This window comes from Battus philenor, unplaced genomic scaffold (genome assembly GCF_028537555.1).
Source record: "Battus philenor isolate CCGP_79_NKW_IND1 unplaced genomic scaffold, ilBatPhil1.0.hap1 SCAF_14, whole genome shotgun sequence".
Taxonomy (NCBI): domain Eukaryota; kingdom Metazoa; phylum Arthropoda; class Insecta; order Lepidoptera; family Papilionidae; genus Battus; species Battus philenor.
Window position 1 is genome coordinate 8,880,715 of NW_027181676.1, and position 20,977 is coordinate 8,901,691.

A 20,977-nucleotide genomic window follows, 5' to 3' on the forward strand; every position below is an offset into this window, starting at 1 on the left:
TCATGAAGAAAACCTTTCAGTTTATTTTGCCGGGTTTAGTTTTAAACTTACCTTGCAAATAAAGTCAAAAGGATAAATACTAAAGTTCAACGGGTATTAGTTACTGGTAAGATATTTATTAGCCAAAATTTATAAAGATTAAAAAATCGAACATTTAGTGTTTAAAAATCAAATCAAAATGTCTGTAGACATTATTTTCTTCTGCTGAGGGTTATTATACATTCCGAAGTTATTTTATAACTAAAATTATTCTTACCAGCCACTGTGTCGTGCATACAATTTACTTTTTATAATAAACCACAGGACATATTCAAAAACACACAATGGATGAAAAACTTGAAGAAGATGGTTTGATATTAAGATCTTATCAAACACAACTTGAAGAGATTGCTATAACAAAAAATTCCATTATTTATTTACCAACAGGTAAGTTGCTTTGTTTTAATGTTTATTAATTACAATTTCACATCAGGGAAGCCTTGATTGATGGATAAATTAAATAATGGGCATAAAACAAAACAAAATGTAACATAAAACTAGCTTGTCAATTAAAAGGAAGATATTTGACTCTTGGTAAAATATTCTGCTTATATATGCAATATAAAGTCCTTTGAAAACAATTAACCTTTTGCACTCGAGACATGGGCCCCTTACCACATGATTTCATGCCGCAACTCGAGTGGTGGCTCTCGCTCACCACATGATTTTCACGCCGCATCTCGAGTGGTGACGTTCGCTCACCACTTTGTTTGGTGTGGACATTCTATGTGCCATGTAAACTATTTATGTTTCCTCATGTGGCCATTGATATTTTGTTTACATGTGTGATATTGTTCTTTGAAGTTGGGTCACTTGTAATGTCCCCCTCAAATTACATAAGATTCTCTTATCTGAGAATAGTGCAGTACCATGAAGCAGACTGCATTTACGGCATCAATTCGAACTTGACAGCTTGGCAGAACAAATAGAAAAATTGAAATTTCTCATCCCCATTACCATGGAATGCAGTGGCGAAATAAGTTCGAGCGACGAGTTTGATTTAGAGTTACTAAACGAGGAGATTCCAAGAATAGCTAGAGACCCTGGCGATAGCGCGACCGCAAACAGCAGTGATGATAGTAAAGAAGTAAGAGGTGTAAGAGTACGAAAGATCAGAATAATTGTCAGTGATAGTGATACTGCAGAAGACCCACAATCTGACAATTCTGAATGGATTTGTTGTACAGAATCCGAAGAGATACCCTCAAGAATACCATTTATAGCCGTAAATGCTCCTCGAGGACCACACATACTCTCACAGACAAAAAACAGTCGAAAGAGCCGTTGAATTTTTTCGAAATGTTTTTACTGATAAACTTGTAAATGAAATAGTTATGGAAACAAATAACTACGCTAGAACACAGCTACAAAAGAGGATGCTATTGCCATGTTTGATATGGCAAACTTGGCTCTTTAACTTGGCAAAAGGCTTTATGTGTATAATCACTTTAAGTTAGGGGATAGAAATTCACCAAAAGCGCTGCGAAACACTTCAAGTTGCTGAAGAAAACGGTCTTGATTGCAAAGGATTAAGATACAAACATATCTTAGCACCTACTGAGAGGAGAATAGCTATTAACAAATATCAGAATAAACTGACAAATATTCATCTAAAACCAATAATGAAACTTACTGAAATATATAAGTTGACCAATGGAATGAAAGTAATAGAATCCTTGAATGGTATCATGAGTACATACTAAAAGCAACAGAAAATTTTAATAGTTTGAACAGTGGAAATGTTTGGAAAAGGTCTTTGCCACTGGGCATAAAATTTGAGATATACTTTGATATGTGGGGAGATTGTTATTTATTTATTTTTGGCTATGGAGTAGTCTAATAAAAATTGTGATCATTGTCAATATTTATATATCATAGAAAATACTGTTGTAGGTTCTGGGAAAACTGTTATAGCAACTCGTCTAATAACTAGATTTAGACACAGTCTTAAGGGTGTGTGGGGACAAGGAGCAAAGAGAACATTTTATTTGGTCAACACAGTACCACTTGTTAAACAACAGGTATGAAAAATTAATCTTTCAGTTTAATGTTGTAATTAGTATTGTTAGTAGCAAATAAATTGTAATAAATTTGGTAACTAAATAGTGAGTCTGGAATAGATCTTTGTTTTTTCAAAAATATGCTGAAAATGAAATTTATTAATAGTATGATTGAGTTTAGTTAAAATAGTTGTGTTGATATGTATTGTGATAAATGTAGTGACTAAATAATAAACTGAAAAAGTTTTATTATGTCAAAAACATCATAAAAAGGATGTTTAATGTGTGTAAATTGTATGATTTATGTTTTTGTACTGCAAATTACTTAGTCTTGCCATAAATATTGTTATAAAGAAAAGCACGATTTTTTTTTATACGTAACATTTATTCCTTTCATAGTGAGTTAGTTTAATACATCAATATATAACTATTAAAAATATACAATGTTTATTCGAAGTGGTCTCCATTGGCTGCAATACAGTCTTTTAAACGTTGAGGCCAGTTATCAATAGCAGCACGAACTCTTTCTAGAGGAAAATTCTTCACTGCCAACCGAATGGATCGTTTTAGGGACTCCAAATTATCATGGCGTTTAGAGCAAGCCTTACTCTCTAAAACTGACCATAAATCATAATCCAATGGATTTAGGTCAGGACTTGACGACGGCCAGTTTTCAGTGCTGATAAAGTCCGGAACGTTAGTTTTCAACCAAGATTGGGTGGATCGAGCTCTATGACCCGGTGCCGAGTCTTGTTGAAAGCACCATTCTTTGTTATTGAACATGGTGTTAGTTAAAGGCTTAACTACCGTCTCAAGAATGGTATTTTGATAAACTTGTGCCGACGTTTTAATACCTTTTTCACAAAAATATGGCTCAGTCACCCCTTCATAGCTAACACCCCACCAAACCATCACTGAAGTGGGATAATGCCCACGTTGTACTCTGTTTACTAATTGCGAAGCTTCTTTAGAGCTTCCAGCATAAATACGGTCATTTTGTTTATTAAAATACTGCTCAATTGTAAAAATTTTCTCATCCGTAAACAAAATTTTTTTGTGACCTCCCTTTGCATACCGCTTAAGTAGTTGTTTGGATTTTACCACCCTATTCTTCTTTAAATTATCAGTTAAGAAGTGACCAGTACGTCTCTTATAGGCTGCAAGTCCTAAGTCATCTTTTAATATACGCGACATGGTTCTAGGAGCTATCTTCATCTCCCGAGATAAAATCTTTTGCTTACGGACAGGATTTCTTCGAATTCTTTCCCTAACTGCTTTAATCACCTTTTTCACACGAACGGTACGTGGACGGCCAGATCTTTTTCTGTCACAAACAGAGGAGGTATCATTGTACCTATCAATAGCCCGGTAAACAAACATTTGACTAATACCAAGCGGGTGGAGGGTTTTAAAAATTGCACTTTTCTCCATACCTACTTTATGTAAGGCAATCACAGCGATTCGGTTCTCTTTATCACCCCACTCCATTTTAATATAACAAAATATTTAACAATATAATGGCGCGAAAATAAGAAAACACATCAAGCAATCATATAAAAATGACAGATTCCAAATTCAAACGTAATATTTTCTTTTTTTGAATAGTAACAGTATTTATGGCCAGACTAAGTATAACTAACAAGCAATTGTTATGGACTACGGCACTTATGTGAAATTTGTGTAAACTTAATCTTGCTGTGAATCTAATTTGTCTTGGTATGAGATTATATGTGTAATATTTTAATTATGAGTACCTAGTAATTTTGTAATTATTATAAACATTAAGTAGCAATATTACTGGAGTAGAAAGGTTCATGAGTAGTATCCATAAGTCCATAAGCACAGTGTAGGTATGCTTCCACTCAGGTAAACTGATGGCCTAGTTATGTTTGTGGGTAGTTGCAAGATAGAAGCTGAACAAGACCTGGCATTGTGGCCATCTTTAGTGGTTTATCATTTAGAGTGTTATCTTCTTATTAGCATTAAAGCAGTCATATCATTTTTCTTGATTTATTAGGAACCATAAAAATATCTATATAGTAGTTAGCTTGAATATTATACTTGGTAGGCAAATTGGGAAGTTTCTTGACTTCATGTGTGCAAAATTTCTTATTGTTAATTAGGATTCTTTAATAGCTACATTTTTTGAGTAAAGCTGGTGTTAAGTCAGTAATGTCTAGTGCTTAATCAACCAAAAAAAAATTTTAAATATTGGATATAAAATCTAATTACAATACTGTGAAATTTTAATTTTCATGGCCATTTGTTATGGAATAGTTTTGTTAAAAGGTAAGTGTAAAGTTTAGATAAGTAAAACTTCAATTTATATATAGTTAGTATATATTATTAGTGTTGTATAAGGTGAACTTTTAGGTCTAAAAAATTAGTGTTGACCCTAATGAAGTGCTATTTTTTACTTTGAAATTATTTTAATATTTTTAAATTGGCATCTTTATAGCAATCACTGCATGTTTATGGTAAATATTATTTCTATATTCTCAAGGGACATGTGTTGTAGCCTCCTTAATCCCCAGACTTAACAATGAGATTTTTTCACTGTAGCTTTCTGAAAGTTCAGCAGTATTTTAAGCCTATTCCAAGCTTAGAAAAATCATGTAGTCATATTCATGATGCTGCTTAATAAATAACTGAACAGCGCTATATGTGACATCTTAGAAGAGGTTTTTATTAATACATAGAGTACTTGTATTAGAGTTGGCGTTGGTCAATTCGAACATCTGAGATTAAATACAGGTTGATTTATGTACAACTTACTGATTCATTAATACAATTAGATTGTATTAAAAAAAACTGGGTGAAGAAATCTTGTCTTAAAGACAAAGTTTTTTTCTGCCGAATTGCTCTTTTTGCCTTTTAATAATAGTCACTGTATATTTACATGTTTTTCTAATAGCTAGCCACTCAACTTTTCATTACATGTATCTTTGTTCACCATAGGCCCTGAAACTTTGTATATATGATGTTTAATGAAATTTCAGAAGTTCATATTTTTTTACAAGAGCGTATAACAGGTATTCATCCAATTCACTGCATTTTATAAGAATGTCTAAGAGTAATAAAACAACCCCAAAAATGCAGAAAATGTCATTAATTTGGCAATCCTGATATTCACATAGTTACACTTGGCCAATACAATGTGTATATTTTAAAAAACCTTTAATGTTGGTCACAAATTGGAATTTTTTTTTGGATTCTTTATTTTAAACTCTTAATAACTGAACTATTTGGCACTCCAGAATTATGCATTCATTAGGGGACATCCTGTATAAATTTAGAAGATGTATTTATAGCATATCAAGTGTGACACTTTTTTAGAATTATGTTATTTTTCAGTTGAAGACTATATCTAGATCATGCCCTGTTAAGAAGGTTGTTGGTTATAGTGGTGAAGATAAAGTTGATTTATGGAAAAAGGTGAAGTGGGATGAAGAACTTACAGAGAATGAGGTTAGTAATTTTTTTATTAGATTTTATCAGTAAATACTGGAACAAAACAGATATCTGTTTATTAATATATTATAAAGTAAAATTTAGAAGTGGTTTTATCTAGAAGTTCGGGGCATGAGATTTTAGAACCTACAGTTTGGCCTCTGAAAAATGCATACTTTGTGTACATTGCTTATTTTCTGCATTGTAAAAATGGTTTAGACCAGGTAAATTAAACTCCATAATAATCTTTCTAAGTTTGATAGGGCATTCATCGACAAAAATAAACCCAAGTTATTGTTGTATCAAAAAATTTAAAAACATATTTTCTCTTAATTAACTTATGTGATGAACAAACAATACGTTCAAATCCATATATAATATCTGTATATATATAACCTATACTTAATTTATAAATTCCATTATTAATATTTCTTTTATTCATATTTATTTTTTTATTTTAGGTAATTGTGATGACCAGTCAAATTTTAGCTGACATGTTAACTCACCAATATATACAAGTTAGTGACATAAACCTTTTAATTTTTGATGAATGTCACCATGCCATTGAGGACCATCCTATGCGGATGGTGATGAAACATTTTGAATATTGCCCTAAGGAACAACAACCAAGAGTACTTGGTAAGTAGTCCTTTAACTAAATGGCTAATTATAATTTTACCTATTTTTATGTACAAAAAGAATTCATTACTGATACTGTGGATATGGCTTATTATTTTTCATTTAAAGAATAACTTGAAAGGTGCAATTATGTAATAAACTATATACATTTATAAAATCTTTGACTCCAAAATATTGCATGTAACATGTATTCAAAAAATAAAATTAGGAAAAAAGAAAATACCATATTAAATAAAATAATAACATTCCGAAACAACCAATATTTATAAATGTTATCATTGTCATTTAAATATAACCAACTATAATGATATTTTATATAGATCGTATAAATATTTGGTGTATGTATATGATTGAAGCTTTTGATAAGTTCTATGACCTAAAATTAGTTGTTTATCTCTATTCTAGGATTGACAGCGACACTTCTTAATTCAAATGTGAATCTGTCCAAAGTCGAGGCCAGCTTACGGAATTTGGAAACAACTTTTCATGCAACAATTGCAACTGTAAATGAACTTGGAGAAGTATTAACGTAATGTTTTTTTCTTAGCTCAACTAAATTATGTATATTTTAAAGTCATACAGAAAGCAATGAAATTGATGCAAAAAAAAAAGATTTCAATGCCAACAGTAGACAGCTACGTCTACTGTTAGCATGTTATCGCGACTTTTTAAAAGTTTATGTCCTTAGTGTAAAAATGAAAACCCTTCTCAAAGTGTATATGTTTTAGTAATGAATATATAAATGTATTTAAATTAGATTGCCTATTTATACAATTTATTTTAATATTATAAATATTATTTAAATGCTACCTGGGGTAATTTTAACCATCTAATATTATGTGTTTAAATTATTTTAAAAAAATAATTTAAACATAATATTTAACATATTTTTCAGCTATTCAACCAACCCTCACGAAATTTTACAAGTTTATGAATATCATGAGCCTTCAAATTCAGCTAAAGAGGCTATTAGTTACTTGGAGGAGCTACAAGAGCTTGTTTTATCAGTAAGACTACCAATAACAGTGAAAACTTCTGTTAAGTTAAATGAGGGACAAGTTGATATGTCGCATGACCCTAATAAGGTATGATTTTAGCTACAATGATTAATAGCATAGTTTAAATTATTTACTTTTTGCGTCATACAAAATGTTTATTAATTTTATCATCATAGAGGATCAATGATCATTTCGTCTAAACACTGATGATTTACAACTGTGCAAAGTACAGTTGTATCTATAGCGATAGACCAGAAAGACGGATTTTGCTTGTATTAATAACTGGTCGATTAAGATCAACTTTTTTCACTCTGTTAACCCATAGAAATGTTAGGCCATAATGGTTAGCCAAAGGTTGATTAGTATACCGGACTACTCGACCGTTTCATCTGTTCTGTGTGGTAATTCGAAAGTTGCGTGGCGCTCGTGTTAGTAACATCGGTTTGCTTAAAAAACTTTCACTTTTCCAAAATCTAAACAGTGCTTGTGTAATCAGTTTCTATAACTTTATAAAAATTCACCTTTTTAAAATTGATTATGATGATAGCTATTTTCATGTAAATGAAATCAATAAATCAACTCAAAACATTTGACGGCCTTCTGAATAAGTGAATTCCATTCATTTTAAATTTCCGTAAATAATCATCATATCAGCCGATAGACACCTTATCATCATATTGCAACGCAGAGGCCTCCCACAGAAATTGCCACGATGACCGGTCTTGCGTTGCCTGTACCCAGCGATTTTCTGCAACCTTAATTGTGTCGTCGGTCCACTAGGGGGCGTACCCAAGCCGCGTCTACCGACTCGTGGTCGCCACTTGAGAACCTTTAGTCCACAACGCCCATCAGTGTGACCTGTACTATTTCCACCATTATTCCTATTAATTACGTCCTCCATTATCGCTCAGCAGAATTGAGGAACGCAAGCCGGTCTTCGTCACTGTTTGTCAATGAGGCGATGCTGTGCTTGGTTATCTTACCTTGTTTCTATCACTTCAGCTTACTGCTTGTCTTGGTTGAATTTCGTATCAAGTATCTACGAAAATACACTTCGAGCAATCCTATACTCAAACGTCCTTCAAGCATAATTTATTTCTATATTATATATTTTTCCTCCTTTACAATACTATCTATTCTTCAAACGTGTTCAAAAAAGGGTCAAATGTTGCTTGACAAGTTGACTTATTATATATAGTTTATGCATATATATATGTATATTTATATATGTGTATATGTATATATATATATATATATATAACACCACAACATCTAAAAAATTGATAGTTCTTCTCAGTAGGTGGTACGTAAGCTTAATTTTAAGCTGAATGTAGAACGATCTTGTTTATGTTCTTATGTCCATATCTAGCCTACTTAAGTAATCTCGAAGTAGTTGGTACGGTGACGGTTGATAGTTGAGTCCAACTTTGGAAAAGAGATCACTCGCCAACTGGCATGGGCAATGCTCGGGAAGCTTTGAAACCACATTCATTCTTGTCAAAATACTGCGTTGTTTTACGGCGAAGGTCCTTGGCCAATGTGTATTGCCAGACGATGGGCTCGTAAGGTAGGGTAGGGTCAAGGTTACCAACAAAGCAATAGAGAGAGCTATGCTAGGTGTTTCAATGCGAGAATGAATTAGAAATGAGAGGATCTGCAGAAGAAACAAAGTTACGGATGTAGAAGAAGTTCGTAGAATGGTTCGTTTCAAGTGGCAGCGGACGGGGCACATCGCTCGCGCAATTGACGGCCGTTGGGGACGAAACGATTCACGAGTCCACCGCGACGCCGATAGACGTAGATAAGTTTTTAGTATATCCAAAAAATATAAATTATAATAGGTTTGTTATTTTTTGACAGTCCACCTTGACAATCAATGTTCAAAGCATTGTCCTGTAAAACCATCGTGAGAAGCATTGAAAATAATGTTTAACAAAATTTTTTATTATTTTTACAGATAGTAAAGCTTGTTAAAAACATGATTAAGTCAATAGTAGAATTTATAGAAGAGCTTGGTATTTACGGCGGCGATATTAGTATTCTTGCTTACATAATTTTGTTAGAGCAATTAAAGCGAAGGACATCTACACCAGAGGAAGAGTTATTATTCAAGTTTGTCATTACACATCTCATAGAGTAAGTATATGCGAACTTTTAACTGTTTGCCGACATCTAATAATCATTGAGAATTTACATGATTATGATATTATATAAACAAAAATAAAACTTTAAATGTACGAGTAATCCACTGTACCCCGTGGTAAGCTAGGAACCGAAGAAAAAACGACTTGCTGACGGGTAGTGCGACCGATAATCGCCCCTCCCCGTCTCGCTGCGGGCATTCCTAATGCGCGGTACAGCGATTTCGGCAGCACTATAACATTCCTTTTAACCATTAATAATAAAACTTGCATACTCCACTTTGAACGAACTGTGAATTTAATTCTTCAACTCTAAGCGCTTTATGATAGTTGTTAACTGAACACTGCTAATGTTTTTCAAATTTGGGAAAGCTGTTTTCAAGTCATTGTTTCTGGGGAATAAAATGACAAACTGCTGTAAAACATTCTTTATGTAGCATCAAATCTCGGTAAATCCCCGTATCGGTGATTCCCCTGCTCATTATTTTATTTATAATTTCACTGGATACTCGCAGGGTTATGACCAATAAAGAGATGAGCCTGGTGGATTCCCCTCTGACTGATTAGTCAAAACTTGCTGACTTGATGCTGAACCTGACCTAAAATTTAACATTCATCTATCAAGCCTTATATTAAGTATATTTGTAATAAGAATAGGCAATATTACACATCACATTAAAATTAAAATTTAAAAGTCCTATAAAGTTAAATTTAACCTATTTAAGGTACTTTTGTGTTAACCCTTTCGCTGCGAAACTTTTGTCGTTTGGCTATAGACGCTTCCTCTCAGCGAACAGCGTCTTCTGGCGTCGTACGTTTGTTTTACATTATAGTTCTATCGGCAATAATTGCATGATAGTGGTCATTAATTTGTTTGTTACCAACGCGATAGCTGCATACGCTTCCTGTGTGGATATTTTGTCACATAACCAAATACGTGTCGTTCGTACAGATAATCTATAATTTATTTTTATGCGCTAGTTCTGAATTACATTTCGAAGAAATTAAATACCTTTGGAAATAATTGTCATTTTTGTTTCATATTATCTATTTACACAATGTTATACGTTAAACGAGTACTGTTCAAACAAACCAGGGGTTCCATAATGAAAGTGACTACTAAAAAGAGTTCCGCTCATCAAAAAGATTAAGGAACACTGAGTGTTTGAGCTTCTCGTGTCACTATCTGGTACACTTAATCATTTCATATTGACATTATTGTGAAGTTTTTTTTTTAGCGTCAGAATGATTTTAATGAATGCAATGAAAAATGAAACTGGTTTTGATAGAGTACTAAAACACTCATCCGATAAAATAATAAAACTTTTAAATATTTTAAAAGAGTATCATCCCGATGTCATTAAATCTAATGGTGAGTTTCTTTTGTCTCATACTATAATGTTAGCATTTAGAGAAAAATGTGTGTTATAATGGTAGTCCAAGATTTTTAAATTTTTTTTTATATATAATGGTATATAGCAGGGGTGGCCAATCTCTAAGAGTGCAAGCCATTTTTCGAAAATTGAATTTTTTTGCGAGCCGCAATTGAAATTTTTTAAACAAATGTACAATTATGTGTATTGAAGTTATGACGTATATTTATAATAGCACTCATTACTTAAGACTTCTGAGCGGCTCTTATAAATTTCTTCATTTGTTTGTCGATTGCTAACCGTGCAAGTATAAACTGCCGCACGGTCAAAGCTTGGGAGTTCTTATTCGTTCGTGTTCAAGCGGTCGTACTTTAACTCCTCTGGTCGTGATACGATAACATGTATTTCTTTGAAGATTCAACTTTGCGAGCAATCAATAAAACGACAATCGTAACGCCACTCTTGTGTTAACAATGCTGACGTCACTCTTTAAAAACATCTCTGGGATCTCTTTTCTGGCATGCCGTGTTCGCCGTACAGAATTTATACCAGAAAATGTGCAATCTCTTAAGTTAGTAATAACGATATACAGATGCGTCTATACCGGTGTAAAATGTCAGTCTAGAGTTGCCATTTGTAAGGTTCGGGCGCTATGTTTTATGCGTGGACTTTTGTTAATTGTTCTTAATCGTTGTGATGCTTGTTCATAATTTAAACATGTTGAGATGATAGAATCAAAAGGGAGGAGCTGTATATACCTGATATGAAAATATAAAAAGAAAATTTTATTATTAATATATGAAATCTGTAAACTGACTTTGAATCAAATAACGACGATTTTTTAAATTAAAAAGCTTCAATTTCTTGTGTAACTTGAAAGTCAATTGGATTTACTAATTTCACCCATCTCTTTTACTTCCTTACTAATGTTTATTCATATGCGTCTTGTTAATTCTAGGTAGTGTTAGACGCAATTGAATTTTAATATCTAATTATATTTTGCTACCGCTGCACTATTGTTACTGTTCATTTTGTGAATAAGTTTGTAATATTATTTAAAAAAAAATTTGGCTTATTTATAATATAAATGCTTTCAGTTCAATTGCGAATAAATCTTTCGCGGAAACCTTTAGCCGCTATTATATTTACAAGGAAAAGATTCACAGCAAAAGTATTATACAACTTACTCAAAGAAGTATCTGAAATTAATCCAAAAGATTTTGGTTTTTTAAAACATGACTTTATAGTGGGCTTTAATGTTAACCCATACAATAACACTAGAGAACAGTACTACCAAAAGAAGAGAAGTCAGCTGGCTTTATTGAAGTTTTCTAACGAGTATGTAATAACCTAAAATGAATGATTTTTGAAAACTTTTTGACCGACTGCAACATGTTGAATAATAAATTATTTATTTCAGGGATCTAAATTGCCTGATTTCTACTAGTATTATTGAAGAAGGAATAGATATTCCACAATGTCTTTTGGTATTGAGATTCGATCCTCCCATTGAGTATCGATCTTATGTTCAAAGCAAAGGTACGAATTCATTTGTTTATGGCTACCAACTTGACTATACAATATTCAAAAATCAATATCTTAGGCCAGGGAAAATCTTTTCGCTATAAGTATATATAAACTTGTAATAAAACCTCTTTGGGTGTACTTTTTGTATCTGACTGGTTTCGATGACATGGAATAGGTGACATTTAAAAAAATCCTTTTAAAATTATTTAATCTAATGAGCAAATTACATACATTTTATGATTTTGCTCCATAAAAAGCAAAATATGCAACGCAAGCCGCAAAATATATTGTGATGGTTATATGACCTAATGCAGATGTAAGAGTAGCGCTAAGTTGGTTTAAGCATATTGAGTCTGGGGTTTTTGAAGTCAAAGGTGCCCCACGTTCTGGTTTTCCAGTTACGGATTTAATCGACGCCATTTTTCAAAGTGGATTAGGATCGACATATCAGTGGTTACTGAAAGTAGCTTAATCTTTAAAAATAGATCGCAAAATACTTTGGATACATTTGAAAAATGTGGGGAAACTAAATAGCTTATTACGGTGCAATACGAGCTTACTTAAAAGACATCATGGACTGTTTACTTAATCTTTGTTCATTGTTGAGACGTAAAGAAACTGCATCGCTTGGTTGCGGTTGAAGTTGATGCTGTTAGTCGGGGGGCCTTTACAACTTCATCGGAATTGAGTTCACGGTGCGAAATGATCTGTGAACATAAAAATAACACCAAAGCTGGACAGACGCTTTCCGAATTGTAAGATGACGTTCGCACGTAATAAACCGCTCTACCCGAGTAGAGCTGTGTAGTGTTGATGTTGTGTATATGCGGCTTGTAACGGCAGCGTAGACCACGGGCGAGTCAAGAATAAATCCGGATGCAACCTCTGTTCGCTCACACTGTTCGCGGTTAGGCAGAGGGCGGCCTCCCCCTAATCAAAAGTGGATTAAGAACGTGCGAAAAAGGCCGTATTTGAATGGTGATGTTGCATGTATAATAGGATTGGATGGGCATTGTTTACTATGGGCTTTTACCGTTGGACAGGACCTTCAATATGGATCTCTAGTGCCAATAACTAATGAGATTAAAGCGAGAAGTAGGAACAAGACCTTCAATTTAATAAATAGAAGGTGTCTGGTCTTTTATCATGATAAAGCTAGACCAAAAACATAATTAGCTACTAGGCAAAAATTAAGAGATTTAGCTGGGAAATGACAATGCATCAGCTATGTAGCTATTAACGTGAATCTTCAGATTTCCATCTGTTGCCGTCTCTTCAGAATTTTTTAGGCAATGTCAGGTTAACCCAAAAAAGAGGACTGTTCAAAACTATTTGTCGTAATTTGACTTCCGAAAATTTCATCAGCAACGGTATCATGTCTCTACCTACAAGATGGCTAATATCATCGAACGCAATGGAACCTTCATACTATATTTAGTTAGTTGGTTAATATTCTTTATTGTACACGATAAAAATGTATACGTAGTTGCATAATATTAAAGAAAAAAGTACGATTGCCTGTCTTATTAATTTACCAAACCTGTGAAAGCAGTTTATCAAAATGAATGCTTAGGTTTTAAGCAGTCTCATTAAACGGAATGACTGTACCGTTATATGTTACTGTTAAATGTAGATAAACTTGAGTGTCGATTTTTCCAAAAAAAATGCGAAGGATCTTTCTCCCCAGCTTAACATTTCAAAATGTAATTGCCGTAGCATTATCTTCATCGCCAAAGATTTAACGTATAATACCAGAAGTTTTACATTCGCAGTATTGAAGGTAACGACGTTCTATCGTATGTAAGAAAAGGACCAATATTTAGCCACTTCCGCACATCAATCACACAACCGCCACCGCCAAATTACTCAACACGTGTTTCACCCCTCCACGGGGCATTTTCAGGAGTTATGTTACACAGATAACATACTCTTTTTTGACTCTTGGTTGTGTGATTCGCATTGTTTGCCGCATAGGCATTTATCAGCGGGCTGGCGGGCGGTGCACTTTATTGCACGACTACCACTGCATGTGCGGAAGTGGCTAAATATTGGTCCTTTTCTTACTTAGGATGGAGTTCCACGAGGTAACGCCTGATTCCATTAAATGTTCTATCGTATATTATTGCTAAACAAAACCACTGTGGTGTTTTTAAAGGAATGAAGTCGTGTCGTCGTGCGCTTTTTAAATAAGTGGTAGTGTAACGTGTATAAAAAATTTCCTAATAAAAAATGATTAATTTTATAGGTCGTGCAAGAAATTCGGAGTCGTCGTTTGTTATCTTGTTAGACCAAAGAAACGAGTCCAATTTTATGAAACAATATAAGATGTTTCAAAATGTAGAGCAACATGTTCAACAGGTAATTTAAAAGAGAAAATTATTTTCTTCGTCGGCTGATGTATGACATAAGCTTCTTTCAAAGATCGCTAAGATTACCTGTCATCCACGAATTCCCGCTATCTTGATTATGTTGTTTTTTTTTATTTACACTACAATACTTTTAGACTCGAAATGTTTAAAAGTTAAAAATTACGCGAAGTTAAATGTGCCGATTATAACAAAATGTTTTTTTTTTATATTTAGGTTTTAGTCGGTAAAACCGACACGAGAAATGAGCCAACAAACCAAGATATAAAAATGAAGTTGTACGAAGACGAAGAAATACCTGCATATATAACAGAATATGGCAGTAAGTTTAAAACGACAAACATTCTAGTTACTATTACATTAACAAAAACATTTGTTTAAAACATAAATAAAATTTTACGTCATAATTAAAATAGACGTCACAAATATTTTAATAAAATTAAATAATACATGTACATAATGTATATGTAAGGATAGTGGTAAAATTAACACTTTACTAACAACATACATTGTAATTTGTGTGCTAGCAATATTGTTTCTACTTCTTTTGGATCCTATGACTAGAGTGGTATCCGTGTACCTTTTTATTGCTAATGCCATAAATTATTTAATATTACACTAAATATCATAAAAAAATTCTAGGTTCTTTTGTGAACATTAAAAAATACCACTGTGGCTGCTGCAGGTGTAAATAATAGCTTTATATGCTCAGTAAAATTAAGTAAGGTAATGCCTCGTGTTTGATGGGATTGGACGGATGTTGGTTCTAATCTCTACTGCCTCCAACTGATGAGATTAAACGAGAAGTTGGGAGAAAACGGCCGGTATTAATTATTAGAATGGTTGTGGTCGTTCATCATGATAACACACACATACATTTAGCCACTTCGATATGAGTTTCGCTCGGAGGTGATAATATATCTGTCATATAGCTCTGACTTCTTACCAGATTTTCACTGGTAAGGTTATTATTTTCGTTTTTTTTTATTACAATTTTCGAAATTTCAACATCGTTCTTTTCTTTAATATATTATAACGCACACGCGGAAGTTATTAAGCCGCCATAGCCACAAGTACCCTCTCTGAGCGAGTCAGAGGACATATACTCGAACGGGGCCACCTACAGGGCTATTGTTCCAAAGTTAAGTGTCACACATCGCACGGATATTCGCGTTCAGAGAAAGTTTATTTGGTCGGAGGGTGGTACGGACCCCCAGACTCATTCCCTACTTTAAATGGTACCTTATCACTTTTGTTGGATTTAGGGACAAAAATATATTAATGTATATTCTAATGCATAATCATAATCATCAGCTTCAAGCAAGGTATAGGCTGCCTGGGAGGCCTGCTCAAACCATGTTTACTTGCGCGTGATCTCCTCTCTAATAATAATTGCAAGTTATATCTACAAAAAATTAAAACAAAAGCAAAATACAAGAGACTAATGGGTTCATCCAATTATACACCAAAATTTTAGTACTTCCAGCAACTTTACTATTCCTGATTTATCTTAAAAGAGCGAGCGTGAGGTATGAATTGTTATTTCTTACAGATCGTTTGTCAGGCGTGTCTGCTGTCAGCTTGCTCCATAGGTATTGCAATGCACTGCCCAAAGATTACTTTACTCTCATATCGCCTATGTGGATTCTGGAGAGGTTAGACCATGACGGTCGTGTTTTGGTAACTGTTTTGTTACCTTTGGCTTGTCCCGTTAAGGAACCGATCAAGGTATGTAATATTTGCTATAGGAGGGTAACTCATTGTCTTTAATTCATAAAAATTAATATTTACGCATACGAATGTCGGCGGCACCCATACTAGAACTTTTCTTTTTGATCTATTATATACACTGTAACTTAGACACTGTAATATCTAACACACAACTTAATTTACATACAAGAGATAAATAGACTATAAAATAGTACGCACTATCAGTATTTTAATAACACATAATTACTGCCATAAAGGTATGTACGTATATAGGTTTCAATATAATTGATACGAAATAGTGTCTGAACTCTTCATCCAATTTACTGTTCTTTGCTCTGTCTGTCCCATTGCGCACAAAGAATGCTTATGTCTGTACTCAGCCTATGGTGGCCCGTTGCATATAGGCCTCCCCCAAAAATATATATGGAGGGATATAACATTTTTGCTACGCTTAGCAAACGGAATGGCGATCGCAGTGTAGTATTGTGGTACGCTGAGGACACTGCTGCCCATCCTCTAGAGACTTGTTTGTGATCAATGGCAATCCTATATAATTAATGCACAGTGTTAATTAATTGATAGTATGACACAGTATCCCGGGAATCGAACCCGCGACTTACGATCGTAAGTATCGTATGTAATTCGAAATTGTAAGTAATTGCGATGCATTTTTAAAAAGTGAATGATACTTGGCAAATTATTAGTTATAAGGGCCTACATCTGATTTGGTACGTCGGAAAAATTTACATAGGCATATCTTAGTATGTGTATTATAGAAGTTACAAAATGACTAAAAGAATAATATACACAACTGAAAGTTATAGTTTCGACCTTAAAATAGATTTGATTCTTCTAGTCTTCTATTCTAATCATTATATAATAAAATTTAAAAATCTTATCCGTTTGATAAAATTCGTTCTTTCCTGTCCACTTTGTTTCTATTATAAACATTGTGATTTTATTGTAGGGCATTCCAATGTTTGATACAAAATCTGCTAAACGTTCGGCCGCTTTAAACGCTTGCATTAAATTGCATGAAGTAAAAGAATTGGATCCGATCACGCTACTACCTATTCCATATGGGTGAGTAATTTTATTTTATTAATTTTAACTTTGCCTTAACGTGTGCTTTGCAACCGTGTTAAGATTTTTTAATGTATATTAAATTCTAATTTCAACATTCTTTAACCCTTTCGCTGCGAACCTCGCCTGCTGACGTCATCCGCGCAACGACCGCCTCTAGACGACGTCAATATATAACAGTTGACCATTTGATGATGAACCTTGCGATGTTTTTATTTTTTTCGCACAGTGGCGTAACTCGACGGAACACACTGCGATAATGATTTGTTTAACGATTGCCATGGTTTTACAGAAAAGTGAATTATGACAACTTTAATATAAAAGAGTGCTTTCTCAATTGGCCTTGGGATGATGAGGAAGATACTGATGCAGACGGTGAATCACAAAATGCTGCTACAGCCGGAACTAAGAAAAGGATACGAAAGCACGCGAGAGTCGTAAGTAAAATACTAAATCCGTCATAAATCTAAAAATTATTGATAAAAAAATACATAAAACCAAAAAGCCTTTGTATTTTAATTTTGACCAGTATTATTCATCACAATTTCCTGCCGTGGTACCACCTTATTTGCTGGATATAAGCTTGGATATAGATTTCTAAAAGGACCGGTGTGAAGCGTTTTGCATCCCACGACTTTCAACAACCAAGGTCGTGACATGTTGGAAGTTGTCATCATTATTTCAACCGTCATCCACTGTTGCACATAGAGCTCCATAGTTGGAAGTGGTCTGCATTGACCGTCTCTCATAACCTTAATAAGTTCGGTTTGTCCACGTGAGTCCACGTGGATCTCTTACGCCGTGCTTGCCGGTGCGCGCGGTCACCACTCCAGAACCTTAAGGCCACAGTGCGTATTTGTTCTGCGCTATGTGCCCTGCCCCCTGTTAATACAATTTGCTATTTGCCTGGCTAATGCGATATTGGGTCAATTTTTCTCCTACATAATACAACAGAATTGTGTTTGGTTTTCAGTATCCAAAAGTTTTAGATGGCCCTAGTAATTGGATGTTTGGCCAGCAAGTTTTCTACCTGCATATCATCCAGTTGAAGATTACTTTTCAAGAACCGGAAGATTCCCGCGAGCGTGCTTTGTACAACCTGCTTAAAAAAGGAGAAGGTTTTGGATTTTTGACTTTTAACCCCTTGCCAAAATTATGCGATTTTCCCATGTTCCTTACAGTCGGTGAAGTGATGACTACTATCAAAGTAAACTATGGGAAGATAGAACTAGACCAAGGTCTATTTAATTACATTAAAGAGTGAGTATGCTTCATGAGAATTAAATAATATTCCACATCTGTTCTTATTTCTTTAGGCGCATATTATTTTGACAAAAAATTTGCTATTATAGTTCAATAGAACATTAAAGACATTAAAGAATTATTAGCCAAATAATTCTTTAATGTCGGCAATTATAATGTCTTTAAATTGGGCAAAAGTTATAGTACGTTACAAAACTGCACATTGACCTAAATTTGAAATACGTTCTATAATTGAAAGAATAATATTGAATAAATTTAATTATAACATTCAAGCGTTTTTAGATGGTCGAAATGTATGCAACTTGGTTTATTGACTCATTTACATGATATTATAATGTACACAAGAAAAATTGTTAAATTTCATTTTAAATAACAACTGTTGAATTTCTGGCCGGCTCTTCACAGCAGGTCAGCGATCCGACCAATTGTATTTTACTACTACTATAATATTAAGACAGTCTAAAATGTAAATATCTACTCCAATTTGAGGCATTTAGTTTATCTAGATGTAATACGTCTGGGATTATGCGAAAGGAAAGTTCTGAGCTTTGATAATACCCATTAACATTTAAAATAGCGAATTCTATTATTTATAACTTGAAGAAGCTTGCTAAAAGAATGAAGAAAAATATGTGATACCCCAATGTAGTGCAATTGTAGTATGTAGGGCCCAAGCTTCCCAGAAAGCCTTTGTGGTTCGCTACCTTAAAAGAAGTTTTACGCTAAGCGCCATCTGCGCCCTGCCTCTTCGAACCTGCGGAAACTGCAAATGCCACTTGCGTATTAGTGCAAGCCAAGCCAAAAATTATATTATAAAATTTTATAATTGTATTATTTGTTACAGATTCCACTTTTTCATATTTAATCAAGTACTCGAAGTAGCCAAAAAGTTTCTTGTTTTCGACGGCACAAAGAATAACATGTACGTAGTTCCCGTTAAACTTGATAATGGATATGACATTGATTGGAATATAATTAAGGAATTCAGGCATATACCACCAGTTGTGGTACCGTCAACTGAGGTAAAAACATCACCATGTAATATTAAGTAGTTACCGGTTTTAAAGAATCCAATGCTATTAGCGGCTATATGTCTAATTGTAATACTTAATAAAACATGTAATTAGGTTATTGCATGATAAAATATAGCAGTAAAAGGCTAGTAAACAAATAATATATCATTATCGATAAGTTGATAAATATAGTTCAAAATTAACAGGAGAACGTGAGACAATACTAATTCCGTTTGAAGGACTAACCAGCAAGCTAACTCTGGGTAACCACACAGTTGACCAACATGTCTTACGTTAGAAATGAGCAAACTCTTCATACAAATAATTCTATTGTGTATACTGGAAAAAAACTATAAATACTTCAGTAAGAAATTAATAACTTATAAACGGCGTTTTACCAGAATTATAATCAGTTTAGTAAACTCTTATTTTAAATTAATTTTTATTTTAATGTAAAGGTGTAATTTTACTACATATTATATAAAAAAAACGACACTGAACTGTCGTCATGGGGATTTATTTATACTACGGATAACATTTTTAGTAAGTTTGCGATAGTACTCTGTTAGAATTTCCGAAAACCGTACACAAAAATTTATAAATATCTTCAAGGTCACGCATGTTCACGACATCGGATCCTAGGTTTCCGTGTTTATTGTTTAGAGGGTTCTGTAACTCGTGCTTTGTAACATGATTAAAACTGTGCAGGGAATAAAGTTGTTTATTTATTATTGTCAAAAAATATTTCCGAGTATTATAAAGCCAATAATACTAAACAATATTTATGTTTAAAGGAGCGCAGATCACTGCAGGTGACAAAAGAAAACTACCAGCTTAAAGTTGTAACGCCGTGGTATCGCGCTACAATATTTCCAGATAGGTAAATATAATATTTATAACGAAATGTAATTCGAAAATTCAAGAAACCAGGGTTAAAAAAAATGAAATATCTTTAGTTTTTTTTATAAAAAGTTTTAAAAGGATTTCATATGTTCATTTATCATCAGATACATCGTCTCTAACGTGCTGGAGTACAAGACCCCGCAGTCATGTTTTGAGTCTAATTCATTTGAGACCTTTGCGGATTACTACGCAAGCAAATACAACTTGGAAATACAAGGAAATAAGGATCAACCTCTGCTAGAAGTATGTTTCAATATAATAATTATGTCTTTCAGAATTCAGTTCGACAAACCACAATGTTTCATGATCAATTCAGTCTTAGGATGTTTGTTTTTTAACATAGGCTTTCCTATTAAATTTTCAATAAGAACTTTATTCGACGACATCTTTTCGTGTGGCCTACCCACAGCTACTTCTACTTGTCAATATATATATCAACAGACGTATAAGCGGATATAAAGTAACAACTTTC

The 20,977-nt window shown here is 33.6% G+C and overlaps 1 protein-coding gene across 1 annotated transcript in view; it reads left to right on the top strand.

Moving 5' to 3' along the window:
• The window catches only part of Dcr-2 (Endoribonuclease Dcr-2), a 49,466-nt gene continuing 28,489 nt past the window's right edge, over window positions 1-20,977 (top strand). Inside the window, exons 1-20 of the mRNA XM_068777905.1 lie at window positions 1-106; window positions 304-426; window positions 1,933-2,060; window positions 5,394-5,507; window positions 5,951-6,128; window positions 6,534-6,657; window positions 7,024-7,213; window positions 9,084-9,262; window positions 10,506-10,639; window positions 11,738-11,978; window positions 12,061-12,179; window positions 14,413-14,525; window positions 14,750-14,855; window positions 16,086-16,261; window positions 17,211-17,326; window positions 17,619-17,763; window positions 18,300-18,586; window positions 19,434-19,611; window positions 20,397-20,482; window positions 20,610-20,748. Of these exons, the coding sequence (XP_068634006.1) occupies window positions 324-426; window positions 1,933-2,060; window positions 5,394-5,507; window positions 5,951-6,128; window positions 6,534-6,657; window positions 7,024-7,213; window positions 9,084-9,262; window positions 10,506-10,639; window positions 11,738-11,978; window positions 12,061-12,179; window positions 14,413-14,525; window positions 14,750-14,855; window positions 16,086-16,261; window positions 17,211-17,326; window positions 17,619-17,763; window positions 18,300-18,586; window positions 19,434-19,611; window positions 20,397-20,482; window positions 20,610-20,748 (2,856 nt within the window). The 5' untranslated portion in view covers window positions 1-106; window positions 304-323. The remainder of the gene's footprint in view (window positions 107-303; window positions 427-1,932; window positions 2,061-5,393; window positions 5,508-5,950; window positions 6,129-6,533; window positions 6,658-7,023; window positions 7,214-9,083; window positions 9,263-10,505; window positions 10,640-11,737; window positions 11,979-12,060; window positions 12,180-14,412; window positions 14,526-14,749; window positions 14,856-16,085; window positions 16,262-17,210; window positions 17,327-17,618; window positions 17,764-18,299; window positions 18,587-19,433; window positions 19,612-20,396; window positions 20,483-20,609; window positions 20,749-20,977) is intronic.